We start from the raw sequence: 23593 nt of genomic DNA on the forward strand, positions 1-23593 counted from the left end.
CAAACCTAATCTAGTTTGGAAAGTATGAGCTCTCCACGTTAAAGATCACAGAAGCTCTCAATTTTATTGCAACCACATTAGTTGCAAAATACAGTTGGTCTCACTGGTCCTCCTAATACTGTAACCTAAATCTAAGGAAGACTTTCCACTGCAATAAGGTAAACTGTTGTCGTTAACACAAAGAGAAACTCCCAAGTTCAGTTATTGAAACACAATTTCATGAGCTGCTTTTCTCTTTTCGGCACTAGCCATTGCAGAGAAGCAGGGCATTGCTAAAATTTATTGAGGAAAAGATCCTCTCGGCCTCTCAGTCCTGGCCTAAATACCTAATCACCCTCCCCCATGGGTCTGTGCTCGAGGGGACGTACGGGCCTGGGCACCCCGTGGAACAGTTCCACTTCTTCCTGCAGTCCCACTTTCAACCACAGGGTCCCCTGCTAATCAGAGCCTGCCAGGTACCCCTGCTGGGTTTGTCACACCAGCCAGCAGCCTTGGAGGGCTGAGCAGGTGCCAGCTGTTTGACCCTCTCAGAGGAGATTCAGGAATTGAGATGGAGGCCTTGGGCCCTGGGTTGCTCGTCATCACTCTGAGACCTTCATGAAGTTTTCTGTTTTATTCAGTGTTCTGTGGCTGACACTACCATCTTGGTTTTGATGCCTTGTTAAATCTCTAATTTTAAAATGAAGCTATGGTATGGAAGGTTCACCTTTTCAAATGATCCTCAGTATGTATATTTAGTAAAGCGAATGTAAGAAACTAATGTTACCTATTCTTGCTGAACAAGTCATCCCAAAACTTAGTGGCTTAGAATGACAGCCGTTTTCTTTGCTGATGAGTTTGTGGGTCGGCAGTGTGGGCTGGTTGGTTCTTAAGCTTCCTTTACCTAGAATTGCGCCTGCAGCTGCAGTCGTGTGGCAGGTCATCTGGGGGTGGGAGTCTAAGGTGGCCTCACTGACATGTGTGGCAGTTTGCCGGGCCACGTTACCTGCAGAACAAAGCACGCGCCAGGGCCCAGTTCAGAGTCGGTGTGGGAGATGACCACACCACCAGGAGGCTTTATTCACTGGGGAGCCATGAATATTGTGAATTACCTCCCTTCCTTCCTCCCTAGTGGAAGGGTTCCCAGGTTCATCAGCATAAATAGAATGACTCTGATGTCATTCTGAGATAATTAGCCAATAATTTTTTCCACCCCCTTCTACTTTTTATTTAAATGAATTATAATTTAGCCATGTCAGGGGTCAAATAGGGATCCTGAGCACAAGTTGAAACAAAATGTAAAAGCTCCCACTATATTTTAGATGTATTGTTGAGCCATTTGTAAGTGAGATGTTGCTGTGTTTCAGACCTCTTTACTATGCAAAGCCGCCATCCATGCAGGAGTAATTGCAGATGAAGTGGGCGGTCAGATTGGTGTGCTTCTGCGCAGAGGCATGAGTCGATACGAAGGGATCCTGGCCAATGGTGTGCTCTCAAGGCAGTAAGTACTTTGCCTTTTGTTCCGAGTGGACGGTAACCCCGCAGGCACAAGTCATCAGCTCACAGTCTGGAAAGGGCTGCAGGCATGTGATACCAAGGGCATGTCAACTGGGAAAAATGTGTGTGACTGCTTAGAGCAGCATTTATGCTGTCAGTGTGGAAGACAAATGCAGCAATAAAAAAGCTAACTGACAAGTAAGTTAGAATAGCACACATCTGAAGCCCCAGGACAGAGGAGCATTCTACTCTCAGGTGCTCTAGGGGGAGGGGATAAAGCTTATTCCTCTCTAGTTTTTCCTGATTACTGATCATCACCAATATCACCAAAGATACTGAAGGAGATAAGGGACTGACATAAACCCAGCAGAGCCACTGAACTCCCTAGAGGATCCCTAGAGACAGTCTCTTAAGGATGAATAATAGTTGGGAAGAGAAAAAAAGATGGCTTTTTTTTTTTTAACATTGTTAACTTCTCTGTTCTGTGTTATCCTCTGATCTTTTAGCTTCATAAGAAAAAAGTATGTCAATTGCTTTAAACACTCAACCTCAGCTTTTAATACTTTCAGGTTTCCTCAGCTTCTAGAGTGGAAAACTAGAGCTGTTTGAACTAAGATAGGCCAGCCTTGTGATCCAGCTGTCCATCAGTATAAACAGGCAGCTTGGAATGGTCCAGAGGGACACTTGCTTTGGAATGGATGGCTGCCTGTTGAGGGAACAGTGCTCCTTGAGCCACTTACAGTTGGTGTCCTTGGGGATTGGTTCCAGGACCCCCGTGGATACCAAAATCCACGGATGCTCAAGTCCTTTATATAAAATGGCATAATCTTTACATGTAACTGTGCACATCCTCCCATGTATTTTAAATCATCTCTAGATTATTTATACCTAATACAATGTAAATGTTATGTAAATAGTTGTAAATACAATGTAAATGTTGTGTAAATAGGTGCCAGCATGTGGCAAATTCCAATTTTACTTCTTGGAATTTTTTTTTTCCTGAATATTTTCACTCTGTGGTTGGTTGAATCTGGGGATGCAGAATCTGCAGATATGGCTGACATATATGCACATGTATGTGTACACACACATGTAGTATTTACATAAAATTTTATAATATACATATATATACTTACATATATGCACACATATGTATATACATTTAAATTTTATTTATTTATTTTTGGTTGCATTGCGTCTTTGTTGCTGCGTGCTGGCTTTCTCTAGTTGCAGCGAGCAGGGGCTACTCTTCGTTGCGGTGCATGGACTTCTCACTGCAGTGGCTTCTCTTGTTGCAGAGCACGGGCTCTAGGCGCACGGGCTTCAGTAGTTGTGACACACGGGCTCAGTAGCTATGGCTCGCAGGCTCTAGAGCTCAGGCTCAGTAGTTGTGGCACACGGGCTTAGTTGCTCCACGGCATGTGGGATCTTCCTGGACCAGGGCTCGAACCTGTGTGCCCTGCATTGGCAGGCGGATTCTTAACTGCTGCGCACCAGGGAAGCCCTACATTTTTTTCACTTAGGTACTTGCCTCAAACTCTTTGGGACATTAAAATTTATATCCTGATTTATATATTTATATCCTGATTTATAGTAAGAGTGATTGCTTATGCACAGTAAGCTTTAAATGTCTGCTTAACTTTGACTTTTGAGGGTGTTTCTTTTTTTTTTAATTTTACTGGAGTATAGTTGATTTACAATGTTGTGTTAGTTTCAGGTCTACAGCAAAGTGATTCAGTTATACATATACATATAGTCATTCTTTTTTAGATACTTTTCTCATATAGGTTATCACAGAATAGAGTTCCCTGTGTTATACAGTAGGTCCTTGCTGGTTATCTATCTTATGTATAGTAGTGTGTGTATGTTCATCCCAAGCTTCTGAATTATCCCTACCCCCCAAGTTTCCCCTTTGTAACTATAGTTTTAGATATCTGTAAGTTTGTTTCTGTTTTGTAAATAAGTTCATTTGTATCATTTTTTCAAATCAGATCCCACATATGAGTGATATCATATAATTTGTCTTTTTCTGACTTACTTCACTTAGTATGATAATCTCTAGGTCCATCCATATTGCTGCAAATAGCATTATCTCATTCTTTTTTATGGCTGAGTAATATTCCACTGTATATATGTACCACATCTTTATCCATTCCTCTGTCATTTAGGTTGCTTCCATGTCTTGGCTGTTGTAAATAGTGCTGCAATGAACATTGGGAGGATCTATTTCTTTTTATGTGTTTTAGTGTTTGCTCTATGGATAATAAGGTGCTGTTTCAGGAAGGTATCAAGCTGTGGCCTAGATTTGTTAGGTGCTGCTATCTCCAAATAGGAACGAATAACTGGCCTTTGGCTTTAAATCTGTTTTTGGACTCTCTTGCCTACATTTGAATACATTTGAATGCTTCTTTTGTAGAAAAATAGGATAGTAAAAAGTTTAACTTGTACTACTTGGATTTTATTTTACTTTTGAAGAAAAGTTATTTAAACTATTAAGTAAAAGTAGACATAATTTTCTCGATTCTGCTACATCAACTGGACTTAATACATATGAAGTCACTTTATATAATTTGATATTAAACTTTGATACAAAAATAAGAGTCCAGAAATCTAAACCATTAATGAATTAGGAAAAAATTTGCTCCACATTCCATATAGTTATTTGAACTAATTGTCCGATTTTTGTTTTGGTGGAAGTAGACAGAATGTCTAGAATTATATCAAGGCCCCTTCTCCCTTCTGGCTCTGGTTTGGCACCATCTTTTTGTACTGAACAGAAAAGAGTAAACTGTGTGCTCATACAGTCTCTTCCACTCGTTTCCATTCCCAGATCTTCAGGGAGCAGTTGTTTTGATCTGTGCTGTTTCGCTGTTGGGGAAGCACTGTACATGCGGTCATTGAACTTCTGTTCCCACACATGATTGTTTGGCGTTCAGGAAGAAACACAGAAGGAAGCATTGCAGCTGAGGAAGAAGTGGTCCCTAAAGTAAATATCTAGGGTTCTTCTGGGATTCATCCCGGGTCATGTCACTTCCTTGATCTGAGGAGACCAGAATGGAATCAGGAAGAGCGATTGACCTCACACAGAGGATGATGGCTCCAACCATCTGCAGGGAAGGCTTTTCTTTGTTTACCTCAGGCTCTTCCTGATTGCTTCTACAGCCCTCTGGGAAGGCTGGCAGTTCCTGGAATCTGATCGAATTCATTCACCGTAATGCGTGAATGCCTTAGAACCCCATTTTCCCTAGGGGGTTTTCAAAGAGGAAGCTTATTTACCTATAGAATTCTCTAGTGGTTGTATTTAATTAGCTTAATTGGGTGAAATGGAAAAACATATTCCAGCTGATAATAGAGGAAAGCCAGGCAGAGAGATCTTAGAAGCAGAACGTTACCCAGCATTTTCTTCTCAGGATGAACTCCAAAGCTAACCTTCTTTCCTTAACGTCTCTTTTTCAACAACAAAGTAAATATTTTAATGTTTCATGGTAGTGGGAGTGCGTTTACGTGATCAGGGTTGCAGCAGTATTATTTGGGCTTATCTGGGCCAAACTTCAAGTGTAATACTTCGTGCAGGAACATTAGAGAAAATGCAAAAATCAGTCAAAGAGAGGCTCTAAAATCTTAACAAATTTAAATACAAATTGCAACAGTGTGCACCTTTCTTTAAAGGTTAGAAGAGCTGGGTCCTCACCCCTGCTTGGCCACTAACTGTGAACTGAAGAAGGTCCCATGACCCAAGTGGGTCTGCATTTTCTCCTGTACGAAATGATTGGTGCCTGCGTTATATTCAGCACAGATTATAATAGAATCTTTATGTGGAAAACCAGGGCTTACAGAGTCTCTGCCTGAGAGTGGACAAAGAATATGAAAGAAAAACCTGTTACTTAAAACAAAAACAAAATGTTGCTGTGAAGGTGCTTCTGTCCAGACTAGTTTTGGGTTCTCTGTGGATTTCACATTTCAGCACCCTCTCTGTCCATTGTTGCCACAATAATTCAGAGTTAAACATTTAAAATAGGAGTACTCTCAGATTGTAAAATAACTGAACATGACAGCGACATCTACCTTTTTTTGTTTACCTGTAATATCTAATGTAGTAAGTACGATGCATATAAGATTAATCTTGAGAATTGCAAGTTTTCTATTCATTCTACATATTGTTACAGCATTGAGTTGGTGAGGGATTTACAAAAAGATACATGTGATCTCAGGCCTTAGGAACCCCTTTTCCACAGAAGGAGACAACTGCCGAGCAAGGCTGATTTGATAAGTTCACCAGGAGAGTAATACAAGGTACAGAACTGGGGGGTCCAGAGGCCCAGGGATCAATGCCAGATGTGCAGGCCTGTTTTGTAGCAGTTCAGGACCTGTCAGTGAGGTGCTCCAGCTGCACCTTGTCATCCAGAAGCAGGAGCTGGTTCATGGTTTGGTGTCCTTGCTGCAGTAGGTAGGAGTGTGACTGGAGAGAGAGAGACCCGGGCGGAGGCTCTCTGCAGAGGCACGCTGCTGGGGCAGGACCCCTCAGGGAAGGAGTGGAGAAGTCTGTAGGGAAGGCAGCTAGCAACTGACATGCTCGTTCTTTTAAAAGTGATCAGGCGGGCATCCCTGGTGGCGCAGTGGTTGAGAGTCCGCCTGCCGATGCAGGGGACGTGGGTTCGTGCCCCGATCCGGGAGGATCCCACGCACCGCGGAGCGGCTGGGCCTGTGAGCCATGGCTGCTGAGCCTGCACGTCCAGAGCCTGTGCTCCGCAGCAGGAGGGGCCACGGCAGTGGGAGGCCCGCATACAGCAAAATAAACAAATAAATAAATAAATAAAAGTGGTCAGGCATCTTCATGTGTCAGTGGTCCTTGATTGTTGAAGCGAGTGGGGCGCTGTAGGGGTGCCTTCTGAAGCAAAGGGAGTGTTCAGGGCAGTCATCCTTTCTGTCTCCATCACTACATATTCATTAATTGGGATTTAAGCGTGTCCTGGAGACTGTATATGTGCCTGTTCCTTCCCAATACAATGTGGCGTGATGGAAAACAGCACAGGATTGTGATTCAAAAGCAGTATCTCAAGAGTCCTGGCTGCTTGTCACCTCTATGAATTTAGGAAAGGTGCTTACTTTCGAAGGGCCTGAGTTTCTTTGTCTATGAAATACCAATGACAGAGATAATAACAGTAGCCTTGCCGGGTGCTCTGAGGACCACATGAGGTGTGGGAAGGCTCTGAGCCCCACCCTATAGCGCTGTACCAGTCATTAAGATGCAGTTAAGCAACTCACGTCCTCATCTTTGTGTTTATTATTTCAGTGGTTCCCTGTCAGACAAGCGATTTCTGTTTACCTCCAATGGTAAGGATCATGCTTTCCTTAAGAATTTGATATTTTAAAATCTTCAGGGGTAGTTTATTCTTCCATACTCCTCAGATGATATAGTTTAAAAGATTAATTTTTTCCTTTCCCCTCAGGTCATGTAGCACCAAGTATGCTGTGACTTAAAAATATATCAGACAATAAACCTAGTTAACATTAGGAAAAAAATATTTTTCTTTATAATCTAAAACTTCTGCCAGAAAAAATGAAAATCTGAAATGACAGTTAAGATAAATTCCTTTATGTTAGATTTTAATAGAAAAACCTTTTGAGCAGTGCAATTTGATTTGTGTATATCTGGAATGAAGTTGTTGAAAATGAATAGCATAAAGGCTTTTTAGCCCCTCTGTCATGGAATATGTTCTGGGGAAGTATTCTCCCTCACATAAAATAACATATTTCAAGGAGAACAATACAAACATGTCTTCTCTGCCCAGGAGGAGGACTGACCTTAATCTGCAACCTCCACATTGTCTTGGACATGGTATAGTTAAGCTCCCAGGGGTGATGTTGGGTACAATTAACTGATCTTCAGAGCACCTGACGTACCTGCTCTTCAAGGGTAGAGAGCGTAGAGTCCTCCCTCTGATCAAGTGAGAAGAACCTCAGCATTTTCAGCTTTTAGGACACCTTGTACTTCATTGAAATCATGGTGAATTTAGATTAGAAAGGAAAATCTACAGTGGGGACAGATATGTCACTTATAGGGGATATAAGGTCTATTAAGAAAAGCAGCAATAGTATCAAGATACCACAGCACCAGCGAGTCAAATGCAAGTCTGAATCATTAAAAAACTAGTAATTAAACAGTTGATTCAATATCAGAATGGAAGTAAATCAACTGAATAATTCTAGGTGAAATGGGGTGCTTTTTTTTTTTTTTTTTTTTTGGTTTTCATTTTGTGTCTATATCTGAAATATTTCCCTGCCCTTTTTTACTAGGTTGCAGCAGATCCTTGAGTTTGGAACCTGACCGGCAAATCAGAGCTTCTTCTTCTTGGGAGTGGATCAATGAGACTGGAGATCAGGTCCGTTGGTCTCCTGGCCAAGCCCGACTTCAGGACCAAGGCCCGTCATGGGCTTCGGGGGACAGGAGCAAGAACCACAAACGAGAGTGGCTGAGGATAGATTTGGGAGAGAAAAAGAAAATAACAGGTACTGAAACGAGTGCAGTTTCACAAAACAAGATGACTTGCAGTTGAAATTATGTTTTGAATTTGCACAGGTGCCCCCACCTCAGAGTACTTCATGTCTTTTTTTTAAATCTTTATTGGAGTATAACTGCTTTACAGTGTTGTGTTAGTTTCTGCTGTACAACAAAGTGAATCAGCTATATGCATACATATATCCCTATATCCCCTCCCTCTTGCGTCTCCCTCCCACGCTCCCTATCCCACCCCTCTAGGTGGTCACAAAGCACCGAGCTGATCTCCCTGTGCTATGCGGCTGCTTCCCACTAGCTATCGATTTTACATTTGGTAGTGTGTATATTCAGTGTCACTCTCTCACTTCGCCCCAGCTTCCCCTTCCCACCCTGTGTCCTCAAGTCCGTTCTCTACATGTGTGTCTTTATTCTTGCCCTGCCACTAAGTTCATCAGTACCGTTTTCTTAGATTCCATATATATGTGTTAGCATACAGTATTTGTTTTTCTCCTTCTGACTTACTTCAATCTGTATGACAGACTCTAGGTCCATCCACCTCACTACAAATAAGTCAGTTTTGTTCCTTTTTATGGCTAAGTAATATTCCATTGTATATATGTGCCACATCTTTATCCATTCATCTGTTGATGGACATTTAGGTTGCTTCCGTGTCCTGGCTATTGTAAATAGTGCTGCACTGAACATTGGGGTGCATATATCTTTTCGAATTATGGTTTTCTCAGGGTATATGCCCAGTAGTGGGATTGCTGGGTCATATGGTAGTTCAATTTTTAGTTTTTTAAGGAACCTCCATACTGTTCTCCATAGTGGCTGTATCAATTTACATTCCCACCAACAGGGCAGGAGGGTTCCCTTTTCTCCACACTCTCTCCAGCATTTATTGTTTCTAGAGTTTTTGATGATGCCCATTCTGACTGGTGTGAGATGATATTTCATTGTAGTTTTGATTTGCATTTCTCTAATGATTAGTGATGTTGAACATCTTTTCATGTGTTTGTTAGCAATCTATATATCTTCTTTGGAGAAATGTCTGTTTAGGTCTTTTGCCCATTTTTGAATTGGGTTGTTTGTTTTTTGATATTGAGCTGCATAAGCTGCTTGTACATTTTGGAGATTAATCCTTTGTCAGTTGCCATGTCTTTTTTAAAAGTAACAAATCTTCACATTGTCTCTGTGGGAAGAACCTGTATGCAGGGGGTAAGGATGGATGTGTGGGTGAGAGAGCTGATATCTCCGTGCTGAAACCTTTTTATGGCATATTGTCAGTGTGAAAACACTCATCTGTCATCACGTTTCTAAATGCAGATAAGAAAAGCAGGCCTGTAAAATGATTTGCAATTTCAAATGAGAGGGAAAAAAAGAAAAGAAACCTGAAGTTATAATACATGTTGTATAACATATTTTTAAAACTAACCCATAAATAATATTTTCTTACAAGGAATTAGGACCACTGGATCCACACAGTCAAATTTCAACTTTTATGTAAAGAGTTTTGTAATGAACTTCAGAAACAACAACTCCAAGTGGGAGACCTATAAAGGAATTGTGACTAATGAAGAAAAGGTAAGAGACACTCTGGAGGAAGGAACTGAGTAGGAGAGTGGGCCTCCAAATATTTTCATCAGTTCATCAGTGTGTTTCCAAAAACAGATGCACAGCACCAGATTACGTAGCCTTTGAGTGTGAAGCCTTGTATCTTCAATATCAAGCATGTCTATAAAATAGCAAAAGACATAGAATCCTTGCTTTGATTTCATATAACCAGGTGTGAGTGGATTGATAAAGACCTAGAAACTAATAGAATCTTCAGGTAAAGGTTATCTGTTCCTACAGGTGTTTCAGGGCAACTCTAATTTTCGGGACCCTGTGCGGAACAATTTCATCCCTCCCATTGTGGCCAGATATGTGCGTGTTATCCCCCAGACATGGCACCAGAGGATAGCCTTGAAAGTGGAGCTCCTTGGCTGCCAGATTGCACCAAGTAGGACTCAGGGTGAGTCAGTGAGTTACTGGATTCTGGTCACCTCCTTTCACAAAACGTTGTTATTAATGTGGTTTCTCTAACATCTCTTCTCGCTCAGGTAATGACTCATTGGTGTGGAGCAAAACAAGTCTAAATACTGTTGGTTCAACTAACAGAGAAGATGAGACAATCTTAAAACCCATCCCCTCTGAAGAAATGCCCAAAGGTAGGGCAGTTATCGTTTTGCGGTTTCTTAAGGAATAACTTGTACTCCAGCCAATAATACGGTAGCTTCAACAGCATTCTTTTTTTCTGTGTCATATAAGTGTCTGGGGGCAGATGGTCCAGAGATATCTGCACATGTGTAAAATAATATATGTCCACACTTTTCATTACACTATTGTAAGTAGAAAAAGACGGGAAACAAACATATGCACCCTTCAAACACTATGTAAATCTTTTATAGAAAAATAAAACAATAGCCATCCATACCATGGAATACTCTACAGCCATAAAAAAGGAATGTGTTAGTAATATAGAAAGTTCTCTGAGACACACTGACAACTTAAAAAAATAAGCATGGTACAGAACAGTTTACATAGCACTCGACCATGTGTGTAAAAGGGGGGGGGGTGATACAGCATCACTATATATATATATATATATATATATTCATCCCAGTATACCTGGAAAAATGTCAAGAAATATAATTTCACATAGAGGAAGAACAGGTGGAAGGGAGACATTCCATTCCATACCTTTTTATATATTTTTTTTTCCTTTGCGGTACGTGGGCCTCTCACTGTTGTGGCCTCTCCCGTTGTGGAGCACAGGCTCCAGATGCGCAGGCTCAGCGGCCATGGCTCACAGGCCCAGCCGCTCCACGGCACGTGGGATCTTCCCGGACCGGGGCACAAACCTGTGTCCCCTGCATCAGCAGGCGGACTCTCAACCACTGCGCCACCAGGGAAGCCCTGAATCCTCTCTTTTTGCTTTCCAATATCAGTAAATGCCTAGCATGTATTCTTGTCCCCCACATGTTAAACCACTGAGGACCTTTCAAATCAGTATTCAGTTTTAGATCATGAAATTTGGTTGCTGTTCATTTCTGCTGTATTACGATGTCTTTTCCCCTTCTTAGGGTTAAACGTCATAACTATTGTTACTCCACTGGTTCTCCTCGTCCTGCTGGTTGCTGGAGTGGGAATCTTCGTAGTCCTTAGAAAGTATGTGACTTCACATTAAAAATTTTTTTTCTCTAATTATGTAAACAATCACAAAAGTTTACTCTTCGTATGTTCATGTGTAGAAAGCAGCATTACTTCTCCCAAGATAAAATGTGAACTTCTATTTTAAAAACAAGTTGGATAGAGGTAGAAAATATCATGTATTATTTTATGAACAGTACTTATCATTTAGAAATCTTTTCAATGGGATTTTTTTGTCTTGATAGGAGGAAGAAGAAAGGAAATCCTTATGGACCAGCTAAGGCTCAGAAAACAGGTTGGTTGAAAAAACTATCTACAGTTTTATTCTGTCCTTGAGAAAGGGACAGAATCTGCTGATTAAAAGCATGATTAGGCGCTTTTAATCAGCAGATCCTGATTAAAACCCACACTTATATGGTTTAAGAAATAAGATCTAATAGCTTTAAGTTAACAAATCTACCAGGAAGGAGTATATTGTATCCTGTCTCTTAATTCAGAATCTTCATAGCCAGTTTAGTTTTTACTTTTGTTCGACATCATCCCATCATTTATCAAAATTAATTATTTTTTTTTTGGCAACTGGAATTTACATCACCACGCTGCCTGTCACCAAGGAGAAGTTATAAAATCCCCATCTGTGAACTGGACATTGCCCGGCACTCCCAGCATCTTCAGGCCTCCATTGTATTTTTCACTCTAGGCAGGGCGGGTTTCAGAAAATCCTTAGGACACGGGATCCCCAAGCAATGAGTGAGCTGCAGTCGAGAGAGAGAGAACACGGGATCCCCAAGCAGTGAGTCAGCGGCAGTCGAGAGAGGGGAGAGAGAGAGAGAGAGAGAGAGAGTGAGAGAGAGAGAGAGAGAGAGAGAGAGAGAGAGAGAGTGTGTGAGAGAGAGAGAGAGAGTGAGAGAGAGAGAGAGAGTGAGAGAGTGAGAGAGAGAGAGAGACGCTAAACAGCCAGCTGCATTGACCCCTCATGGTCACAAACACCATGTCAGTGCAGATTAGGGAAAACCTTGGCCAGGTGGTCTAACCTAGGGATAATCTGGGACCTGATGGGTACACAAATACATTTTACCTGCAGAGCAGAAAGCATGGTTGGGATGGTGTGTGCTGTTGTTGTTGTGACCTTATCATGCTGTGTCCACCACACATACCTGGAGAGCTGTGGTTGTGCATCTGTCACAGTCAGCTGGCAAAAGGCAGCCTGACCTCTGACTTAACCAGGAACCTGTGGTGAAGTAAATGTGTTACACTTCTGAGAGATTAGTTTGTTTCATGTTATCTTTATTCCAGACTGTTGGAAGCAGATCAAATATCCCTTTGCCAGGCATCAGTCAGCTGAGTTTACCATCAGCTACGATAATGAAAAGGAGATGACACAAAAGTTGGATCTCATCACGAGTGATATGGCAGGTAGGTACCAAGTCTCCGTGACCATGCTGTTAGCCAGGAGGTGCTGCTTATGGGAAAGGGGAGACCAGGGAGAGAAATAAGACCAAAATCTTTTGTTTAGATGGGGTCTAGTAAATCAGTAATGTGTGACGTTTTCTCTCTGTGCTCTGCAAAGAGTTACAAAGTGACACTGAAATATTTCCCAAAAGCCCCATTCAGCCAAGGCTCTTACACCTGCAGGGCCTCTAATGACACCCAGAGCAATGGTCCTGAAGTACCAATGAAGTCTGGAAGCCCTTAACTAATCTGTTTTTGTTACTAAGGTTTTGATTAAGGCACTAGGAAAAAGGGACTAGAAAGATGAATTGAGCATAGCTCCTGCCCTTGACGAATTGGAGGTAGGAGATGAAGGAATCTGTTAGAATGGCCTCAAGGTCCCTGACAAGCCATTGTTGAGAGTCAAGCTTCTCAAACGATTTGTGAGGAAGGATCCACTTTTTGCCTTTTGTTTCTTTAATCCATCAAGGACTAAAATTTTTGTAAAATACAGTATAAATCAGTAAATGTTTAAAAAGACATAAAATACAAAGCTCTAACTTTTTAATTAGATTCAAGGGACATAAAATCACTCTCAAATTGCTGCAAGATCTGAACACTTTCTACCCATTTGTGCACTTATCTCTTTACAGATCTGTCACAAACAGTTCTCAGACAGGTAGGCATCCACAGACCACTGTGAGTAGCACTGCTCTACCTTTTTGCTACTCAGACTGTATTCTGAGGACCAGCAGCAGCATCTGGGAGCTGGCTAGAAATGTGGGCTTTCAGGCCATGCCCCAGGGCTACTGAACCAGAAGTTCCCAGGTGGTGTGTGTTATATATGAAAGTCAGAAAGGTACCAATGCAAAGGTTGCTTGACCTGCTTCAGGGGCAAAGGGAGCAGTTCTCCAATCAGAATCCATCTTCTTGTTCCTTTCCTCGGACAGTTCAAGCTCTGCCTTGGGGGTGAGGCGAGGAGAGCGCAGAGCCCCTCTCCTTTCACTCTCCTTCAGCTTCTGGTCCAGCCTCTTCTCCTTCCTCGCTGCGTGGTCCTTCTGGGCACCTGAAACATGCAAGGCCCCACTCTTGCCTCCACTCATCTGCAGTCTCACCCACTACACTCCAGAGCTCCCGGCAGCCATTCCTTTCCTTTCTTTCTGCAGCTCACATCCAGATTCCCCTCCCGCTCCCCAGTAAGTCAGTGATTCTTGCCTGCTGGACGTCATCTCCTGCAAGCGTCACCGGGTCCTCAGGGCATCCAGAATTGAACCCATCGTTCCTAACCCTTAACCTGTGTGCTCTGTGCATTCCTTTTCTAAGTGGCTTCTGAATGGGCATCCCAGTTTTCAGGGCTTAATATCTGGGAGGTGTCCTCTTTGGTCATACCCTCCCTACATCATTGGTGACAAATTCCTCTGATACCTGTCCCCAAAGTGTGGCCTTTCCAGAGCTGCTGCCAGTCCCCTAATTTATGACTTATATGTCTCATTTCTCTGCTTTTTGCTTTTTGGTTTATCTTTCCCTCTTCAGTCTCCCTCCACGGTTACCTCTTCTGCCAGTCTCTAAATTTAGAATCTTTGCAGGTTTCTACAGCGTTAAACCAAACTTCCTAGCAAGGCACTCAGTGCCCTCCATGATCTAGCACATGGATAATAGCTCGCACTTGGGACACGTGTTCAAATTCTTGCCCCACTGGCTGCTACCTGTGTAATCTTGGAAAAATTAATCTCTCTCTGCTTCAGTTTTCCATTTGTAAAAGAGAGTAATAGTCCCTACCTCATAGTACTTTTTTTCCAGAGGATTTAACTAATTGATATCTTAATGTCATTAGAATAGTGCCTGGCACCAAGTAAAGACTCACTAAAGCTTTATTTGAGCTTTATCCTTATCATTAGCCCCCAACCTATTACTTTGGTCTTCATATCCTATTAAATTCCTCCATGTCCCTCATGCTCTGGCCACATCACACTCTATGTTCATGGTTGTTTAACAGGTTGTTCAATCACTTTTCCCTTTCCTGACAGTGTTACCTCCACCTCCAGGAGTGGCCTTTCAGGAGTCAGCCTAAGAGCTCCCCGTGAAGTTGTTCCCTCCTATCCCTAGGTGTGGTTAGAGGTTAGCTCCGCCTCGCTAGGTTCCTCGGAGCCTTGAGGCTTCCTAAAGCACCTGTGTAGTTATGTAAACCCCTAAGTGTGGCGTCTGTGCCTTTTACATCTTCATCTTTCTCTTCCTGCCCGGTACATGTCAGGCCCTCAGCAGAGCACCCCCTCTACAGACAGCCGGTCTGTGGGTGTATGGGGGCGGTGCACAAACGTCTGCCCTTTGGGTTTCAGATTACCAGCAGCCTCTCATGATTGGCACCGGAACGGTCGCCAGGAAGGGCTCTACCTTCCGGCCGATGGACACCGAGGCCGACGAGGCGGGGCCGGACGCCGAGGCTGGCGGCCACTACGACTGCCCCCTCCCGGCCGGCCGCCACGAGTACGCCCTGCCCTTAACCAACCCCGAGCCCGAGTACGCCACGCCCATCGTGGAGCGGCACCTGGCCCGGGCTCACACCTTCTCGGCGCGGAGCGGCTACCGCGTGCCGGGGCCCGGGCCGGCGCACAAGCACTCCCTCTCCTCCGGCGCCTTCTCCCCGGCCGCCGGCTACCAGCTGCCGCCGAGCCCCGCGCCCGCGGACCCGGGCTACGACAAGCCCAAGGGCGGCAGCGGCGGCGGCTCAGCCGCGGGGCGTGCCGATCCCGCCTATCAGAAGCCACAGGTCAACCCCGCGACCAACGCTGCCTACTTGGCCCCCAGAGACTGCCTCAGACCCCTCAACCAGACGGCCATGACCGCTCTGCTGTGAAAACACTGTGAATGAAAGCTGCTGTGGTACTGAGCGCCGGGCTGTGCGCGGCCCTGGAAGCTGCGAGATGCGCGCGCGCGAGAGTGAGTATGTGTGCGCGCGCGCGCGTGTGTGTGGTTTAACAGGATCCTGCGGTGGAGTCGTAGAGGTGCCCCCCCCCACTGTTTACAGAATTGTGCAGCTGGTTTCGTTCTGACCCTTAGGGCGAGCGTCTGTTGGGTTTTGTGGGGCTAGAAAAATGAAAGTTTTCAGATGGCATTTTTCATTTCTCTAACTGTGATACCAAGCTGCTTCGGTGTAAAATGTGCAATCTGTACAGAGTTGTATTTAACAAGAATTAAAGTAACTTAAGTTTGCGCAGATTTTGGTTCTACACGGAGGTTATGTAGGAGAATGCAGCTGTTGCAAAAACGTATATAATAGTATGTTCACTTTTTAAAGATATTTTATCTGATAGTGTGTTAGCAGCAGGTCTGTTTAAACTTTATCTTGTTGTTATTATGGCTCATTTCCTTTCCTTTGATATCGAGAACTAAAAGCATTGTTAACATTCTTCTCCTGGAAGGAATGAAATTACTTGAAGCAAGAAAAGCACACCAGGGTGGTTGTTTGTTTGCAGTTATGACTGTAGATGAAAAAGAACAAACAAACAAAATATACCACCTCAGCAGCTGCCAGTCCCTTAGACTCTACTTCAGGTGGGGACGCGCAGCGCCTGTGAAGGCGTGCAAGGTGCAGGAGGTCTCTGGAGCCTGCAGGGGCCTCGCTGCCCGCAGCCTGTGCGACCAGGCTCCTGAGCAGCTGGCCTTCACACTGCTTCTCGCTCACCTCAGGCCTGGCAGATACTTGCTTTCACATGCTAGTCTGCCTTTTCAAACTGTCTGCAAAGCCAAATGCTGAGACTTAACGGCAACCAAAACTGCTCTCTCAACAAACTGAATGAAGGTGGCACAGCAATTACGCTGTAAGTTACTGTGTCAGATGCTTTTGTACCTCAGATTAAAAATATTGCTGAGGTCAGACACCCACACTTTTCATGACTTTCTTCAGAAATAGCACATTGTACTCTGAAACACAAAAAAAGTTACTTGACATGTGTTCTTACAAGTGACTGAGGCCAAATCTACATAGAGCTTTTCTACTGAGATGGTTGGAAACTGAACTAATTTTGTAAGAAAAAATTTCCCCTCGAGTATGTGTCTGTAATTCCAGATTAGCCCAGACTTCAGCTGTACCTCATGTTCAGTGGTTTTTATCTGAGTTTGCTTTGTGAGTTCACTGTGGGGGGATTTAACCTCTTTTGCCAAAGAGGAAAGTGTATGTTTGTTTATTTTAATAGGAAATGTGGACCAAAAAGATCCTTTCCCTAAAAATGTATTTTAATCCTATTTACATGACTGACTTTCTGTGAAACATAAATTTTAGAATACTGAGGTGCTGGAAGGTCACAGCAGACTATCTGTGGTTATTGTGGAGGTTAAACCATTTACCTTGTGAGTTTACATGGTTTTCTACAAATACTAATTGCAATAAACTATGCCAAACCAACGTACGTACCTCAGTCTCTCACTGGTGTCCTGCTTGCTGGGCTACTGAAGGCACTTGAGGCTCAGCCTCCATAAAAGTGCAAGTGGTGCAGTGGAAGGAGCATATCTGGCTTCCTCTGGTTGGTCCTAAGTTGGAACTGGGGACAAAAATTATGGACGCTGTCAGTTATTAATAAAATCTTAGCGATTTGGGGTCGATTGTTTCATGCATTTTAGTTTGGCTTCCTGGATTTTTACAAAAAGTAACAATCCAGTGTACAACTTGTAGACTTCCTACAAGTCTGACTTACAGCAGGCCGCCAGGTTCTGGTCTGGTGACTATGGATGATGAGTTGGTTTCCCATGCTTACCGCTGTGCACTACCAGCCAGAGTTCCGTTTTTACTTATGGTATGGCCATGATCCATTTGTATATTCAGTTGGTCATTACATAACCCTGAGCCTCAGTTTCCTCATGTGTAACAAGGATGTGAATGTGCCTTCCTCTAAGGCTTACAGGTAAGAATTGTGACAACATTTGGGCTGTATATATTTTTAACATTAAAATATTAGTCCATAAAAACAGCCTTCTTTACAGTGGGGCTGTGTCCATCTATCACATTTCTTCCCTGTATACATGATCTAATCATGACAGAAAGTGGGAGAACAGGACTTTGTTTTGGAGCACCGCTTCCTCAGAATGGCCTACTGTGTAGCCCAGGATGGGCAGTGGAAAAGTCTGATACACCCAACACAGCCAAGCCTAAACTAGAGGATAAGAGCAGGAAAATACTATGTTTTTCTTTTCCATTGTTTTGCAACATTAGCACATAAGATTAGGCAATTGTCTGTTTTTTTTCTGTTATCAAATCCTATTGGGAGGCAAAGATTGCATTGTCACTTTTTACAATTGTGGTGGAAACACATCTGCTCTGACTGACAAGACTATGCTGTCCACAGAGGCTGCTGAAAGTGCTCTGGGTTCTACTGCTATGATTTACACTTGCACCAATATTTATAATCAGCGTAGAAAACCTCTGGAAAGGATGCTAGAGATTCTTCTGTGTTTATCTTACACTGCTTTAGATTCTTAGTAGAAACTAAAATCAAATTTATATTATATGCACAACTATAGACACCATGAATAGCCTTTCATAAAGACATCACCACAAGGCCTTTCATAAATACATACATCAGTTCAGCAATCCAAGTATAGCCAACAGCTTGGCCTCACTATTCTCAAAATGCTTCTGTTGCATTCATTCATGCACCAAATATTTATTAAGGTTCTGAGAGCAGTGCTCACCCTGTACTTACCTGAGTTAAGAGAGAGCACATGCCTAGGCTCTTGCCAGGAACGGGGAGGAGCTGAGTCCCACTAATGAGAAGCTAGGGTTGAATACAGTCCAGCTAGCAGTCCCTCCCCAAAACACAGCCCATCCCGTCACCCAGTGCCCTTCTCAAAGCCACACTGCTGTGTTCACGGCCCGCTACACATCTCTCATCTCCCACTATGGGTCTCTCGCCCAGCCTCTCCCTATTCTGGGAATAAATTCCCCTAGAGGCTTTAAAGATTTTTCACTCTGCTTTTTGGTATTCTGCAATTTTACCACTTTGTGTTGGGCTATAAATTCATTTGTATTCACTTGGGACTTGTGCTTCTAGAATCTTAGGATTCATCTTTATCAACTGTGAAAAAGTCTCAGCCCCATTTTTCCAATACTACTTGCCTCTTTGCTGTTTTCTTTATTCAGTCCTGGAATTCCTGTTGGATGCTCATTGGACCTTCTCATTCTATCTCCCATGTCTCTTCCTCCCTCTTATTTTCCATCTCTTTATCGTTCTGTGCTGCATTCTAGGTAAATTCCTGAAAGACAACATGGCACAGTTGTTGAGTGCATGGTGGACAAGGCACCAGAACTTCTCTGCACCTGTTTCCTTGCTTGTTACCTGGGGGAAGAAAATACTCTCCCCCTACCTATGGCTGTTATAAAGATTAAATGAAGCTTTCAGAGTGCCGTCTGGCCCACATGAAGCACTGTATAAGATTACATATTACACTCCAGTTTACTAATTCCCAATTCTGCTATCTAATCGGCTGTTTAATCATTGAGGTTTTAATGTCAATTATAAAAAAATTTCTGGACGGTCTACTGATTCTTTTTCAAGTCTTCCTTTTTCTACACTGTCTTGGTATTTTCTTTGGCTTTGATTCCTTCTAATCATTTGAAACCTACTAATTTTACATTCTCTTCGATTTTTCTGTTATCTTCATCTCATTTAGAGTAAAAGCCAAAGTCTGTGCAGTGATTTATAAGGCTCTGTCAACACTGTCCAGTAAAACTTTTGCAAGAATGGAAATACTCTCTGAGCTTCTCAGTAGGGTAGCCACCAGCCACATGTGGCTATGGAGCACTTGAAATGTGGCTGGAGTGACTGAGGAATAAATTTTTAATTTTGTTGAATTTTCCTTTATTTAAATGTAGATGGCCACATGTGGCTACTGTGTTGGACAGGACAAATCCGTGATCTGCACCCCCCATCGTGCTGTGACCTCTCTGACCTCATCTCCCACTTCTCCCACCTTGTTTACCCCATGCCAGCCACGTGGGCCCTCTGGCTGTCACCTACACATGCCAGGGACACACTCCGCACTTGCTGTTCTCTTCCTGGGAAGCTCTTCCCCTAGATAGCTGCACGGCTTGTTCGTTTACCTCTCTCAGGTCTGTACTCCACTGAAACCTCCACGACCTCTTCTTTCCTCTCCCTGGCAGAAAACTGCACATTTCTCCTCTAACACATTTTCTATCTCCTTTCCTACTTTACTTTTCTCCTTAATGTGTGTCGCTAATCCGGCACAGTTTTATTTTGTTGCTTATTATCTGACTCTCCCACTAGACCATATCCCATGAGGGGAATGACTTTTGTCCGTTTTGTTCCCTGCATACTCCCAGCACTTAGGACAGTGTTCAAGAAGTATTTGCTCAGTGAATGAACAAGCAGAAGTTCTTGAGGCTCTGTCCTGTTTGTTGTTTCTACCGACTCTTGTTTGTGATGGTTTGTGTCTTTGTGTGGTCTCAGACTTTTGATCGTGAGCCATCCCTCAGCAGGGCTTTTTCCTCCTTGTGAAAACTTCATGACAATGTCCTTTCTGAGGGGTTTCGAATTTGTATCTGTCAGGTACACCAGGTAAGTCTGCCAGATAAAATACAGGATACCCAGTTAAGTTTGAATTTCAGATAAAAAACAAATAATTCTTTAGTTCAGGTATGTTCTGTGCAATGGGACAGATTTATACTAAAAAAGTATTCATGTCCTTTAATTTTTATTTGCTAAATCTGGCAACCCTAATACCAGGAGTATCACCCACCCTGCACCGGTTTGTATTTTAATTGGATTGGTGCTTCCTAGACTATACTGAAAGTCTAGACCCAAGCCTGTGTGCAGCACAGCCCCCTGGTTTTAATTCCTCAGGGGAGACTGCCCTTGTCACCCAGGGTCATTCATTCATCCTTTGTTGTCTTACTGGACAGATTTTTTTAGGTTCACTCTTTCACTGTTCCTGCCATGCCTAACCCCAAATCTTGTTTCCTATCCCTTCCTGGAGGTTAAATACCCAGCATCTAAGGAACTGAAACCCTCCCCAACCCCAGTATGCCCAGAGCCTCAGCTCCAGTCAGTGCTTGTCACTCTACTTGTCAGTTTCTTCTTTGATTCTGATACCTGGGTATTTCCCTTTATTTCTTAAGATTAGCTGGGCCTTTTAAAGAATTCTGATTTTATTTTACCCAGGAATTCATAGACAGTTTTTCTTATCTTGGAATGATACCTCCCCAACAGACAGAAGAGATCATATTTATTGCACATAGCACAGGCTTTAGAACCATATAGAACTCAGGTTTAATCTGGGATTTAATCTTTTTAAATACATGATTTCAGGCACATTATACTGGTGTTAAATTAGTTAAACAAGGAGGATATGAGACTAATGTGGCTCTAATGCCATGGCAGCCTAGGTAAGCAAACCAAAATCCAAGCCTGTAAATAACTCAAGGTTATGAAATGGAAAGCTAAGGACAACCAGTCACAAATAGCGAACTAGTCTTTATGCTCTAGCCAATCAAATAATTTCCTTTCTTTGCTTTCATACTTTTCATACTTTCTTTAAGTCTTTCTTCTGGCTCCTTTGGTGGAGTGCTCCTAACTACTTACAGCTTGTCTCTACCCAATGAGAATCCAAAAATGCTCAAATAAACTCTTAAAAATTTTAATATGCCTCAGTGTATCTTTTAACACTGGTGATTTTTAAACCCACTTCTTAATCCCTAAAGTGGAAAGGATTATAAAAGGGCTGTTGTGGGAGCTTCCCTGGTGGCACAGTGGTTGAGAGTCCGCCTGCCGATGCAGGGGACACGGGTTCGTGCCCCGGTCTGGGAGGATCCCACATGCCGCGGAGCGGCTGGGCCCATAAGCCGTGAACGCTGAACCTGCGCGTCCGGAGCCTGTGCTCCGCAATGGGAGAGGCCACAACAGTGAGAGGCCCGGGTACCGCAAAAAAAAAACAAAAACAAAAACAAAAAAGGGGCTGTTGTGAAGACTAATTATATCAGTGTTTTGCATAAAGAGGTGATCAATAAATACTGTCTCCTTTTCTTTCTGCCCAATCTGAAGTCTAAATTGTCTACCAACACCATTTCTTTTAGCCCTTTTCAAGTGGAGGCTGCCTTTTCTCTTCAACCATCCCACAATGCACACCTTCCTCCCGATTCCCACTTCCCCATCCACTCTCTCCTTCAGCCCCATGCAAAACCCTCTGCCTTTATGATACTCGTGCCGGCTAGCTCTACCACCTTTTCTTCTCCGTGTGTCACCTAATGTCTTCCAAGCCATTTTCCCCATTGACTGAGGACTGTCACCTAGCTCAATTCTTCTCTGTTTTTCCTCTGTTGATCATGTTGAACAGTTCAGTGTCCAACATGGTCACTTGTATGATTTTTTGACATTTACTCTAGAAACCTTCAGTTCACTTAAACCACCTCCACACACGTCCACACTTGTTATCAGCAAGAACTCCAGCTCTGAAATCTTAATAATAATTCTGTCTCTGCTCAAAACCTCCAATTCTTCTGATGCCTCCCCTTTTATCCTACTTATTCACTGATCTCATTAAGAGATTTAATTTAATTTCTTTAATGCCTAGATCCCGTCGTTTTCCTCTGGTTGCTAAGCTTTTTCAGTTGCCTCTTCTTCCCCATCCGTCACTTGAACTGTTTTGTCTGAGCATTTTCACTCTGTAATCTCTCTGGACTGCCAAACCTGAGGCCCCGACAACGTAAGTGCCCTTCAGGAAACCATCTTCACATCTCCATCACTGCAGCAGAAAAACACTGCGTAACTGTTCACACAGGGGCTCTTACCAACTCCCAGTTTCCAGTTTACCTGGGGCTCATTACTCCTCAGCCCCTTCACTTATCTTGGATCCACTTCTTTTTCCATCTCTCTCAGCAGCTATTCCAAAGCAATGCCGCTCTGCACAGTTTCCCTTTACTCTGAGATCTTGCCACCTCCTTCACCTAGGAAAGTCATTAAAATCAGATCCTACAACTACCTGTCCATCCTTCTTCCCACAAAAAGCTGTATCTACTCCAATCCTTCCCTCCTGTGTCGATGGAAAAGGTGTTTGAAACCTTCAGCCACTGCCTCCCCCTCACCTCTGATTTCCCTCCAATTATTTCCATTTCCCTGATTTTCAACTTCTCCCTCTGAACTGGTATCTTCCTCTCAACCTATAAACTTGTTCAGATCTCTCACAAATGTAAAGAATTCTCCCTTAATATCCCAAGCCCTTCTAATTACCTGTCCTCTTTCTTCCAAGAGCGGTCTAAGCCTAGAATTTTCATATGCTTTATCTCCCATTCTTTTTTCTAATGGAATTTTTATTTTCTATAATAATCCTTTCCATTTGTTCAAGCCTTCTTTTGCATCCCTTCAGGCCATTTTAAATGGTCTTCATATAACTAATATACATTTTTGGTTTAATTTATGCTTAGGTGTTTTTTGTTGTCATTGTAAATGGTCCCACACCCCTCCTTTTATATATCAAGAACCACTATGGCCCTAGTGGAAAAAAGCATGAATTCTGGGACTAGCCTGCCTGGGTTCAAATTCTTCTCTAGTTGTGTGACCAAGAAAATGTTATTTTACCTCTCTCTGACTCCATTTCCTTATTTCTAAATGAAGATCATAATAGTATATACCTCATGGGGTTATGGTGAACACTGCAAGAGTTAATACATGTTAAACCTTTAGAACAGTGACCCATGATAAGCACTATGTTGGTATTAGCAGTTACAGACATATGTTTTAATATATAATTAATTTTTTGTCCTGATTGATTTGTTTACATAGTGCTCCTTTACTAACTTCCTTATTTCTAGTAGTTTTTAGTTGATGTAGTTTTTTGGGAATGTGATCATAATGTCTGCAAATAGTACTGATGCAACCTCCTTTATAATACTTATATGTACATTTAATTCCTCCAGTGCCACACGAAATGCTTCTAGTATCTCCCTACTAAACATGATGCTGGCTTTGGGGCATAGATTATGTTGGGGTA

At 42.9% G+C, this 23593-nt stretch overlaps 1 protein-coding gene and 1 long non-coding RNA gene across 2 annotated transcripts in view; one reads left to right on the forward strand and one right to left on the reverse strand.

Annotated features, from left to right (window-relative positions):
* DCBLD1 (discoidin, CUB and LCCL domain containing 1) overlaps nt 1-17000 on the forward strand; it is a 72079-nt gene extending 55079 nt beyond the window's left edge. The window contains exons 6-15 of the mRNA XM_081251572.1: nt 1347-1480; nt 6770-6810; nt 7774-7986; nt 9435-9559; nt 9830-9989; nt 10078-10185; nt 11101-11185; nt 11413-11462; nt 12464-12583; nt 14935-17000. Coding sequence (XP_081107698.1) covers nt 1347-1480; nt 6770-6810; nt 7774-7986; nt 9435-9559; nt 9830-9989; nt 10078-10185; nt 11101-11185; nt 11413-11462; nt 12464-12583; nt 14935-15452 — 1554 coding nt within the window. The 3' untranslated portion in view covers nt 15453-17000. The remainder of the gene's footprint in view (nt 1-1346; nt 1481-6769; nt 6811-7773; nt 7987-9434; nt 9560-9829; nt 9990-10077; nt 10186-11100; nt 11186-11412; nt 11463-12463; nt 12584-14934) is intronic.
* Nucleotides 12590-21802, reverse strand: LOC308626476. The gene is made up of 3 exons (XR_014017255.1): nt 18708-21802; nt 17010-17136; nt 12590-13664 (listed from the first exon to the last, which is right to left on the reverse strand). It is a non-coding gene; the product is annotated as an uncharacterized lncRNA (long non-coding RNA).
* Between the last annotated feature and the right edge of the window lie 1791 nt (nt 21803-23593).

The sequence above is a fragment of the Mesoplodon bidens genome (genome assembly GCF_964165515.1).
Source record: "Mesoplodon bidens genome assembly, chromosome: 12".
Lineage (NCBI taxonomy): Eukaryota > Metazoa > Chordata > Mammalia > Artiodactyla > Ziphiidae > Mesoplodon > Mesoplodon bidens.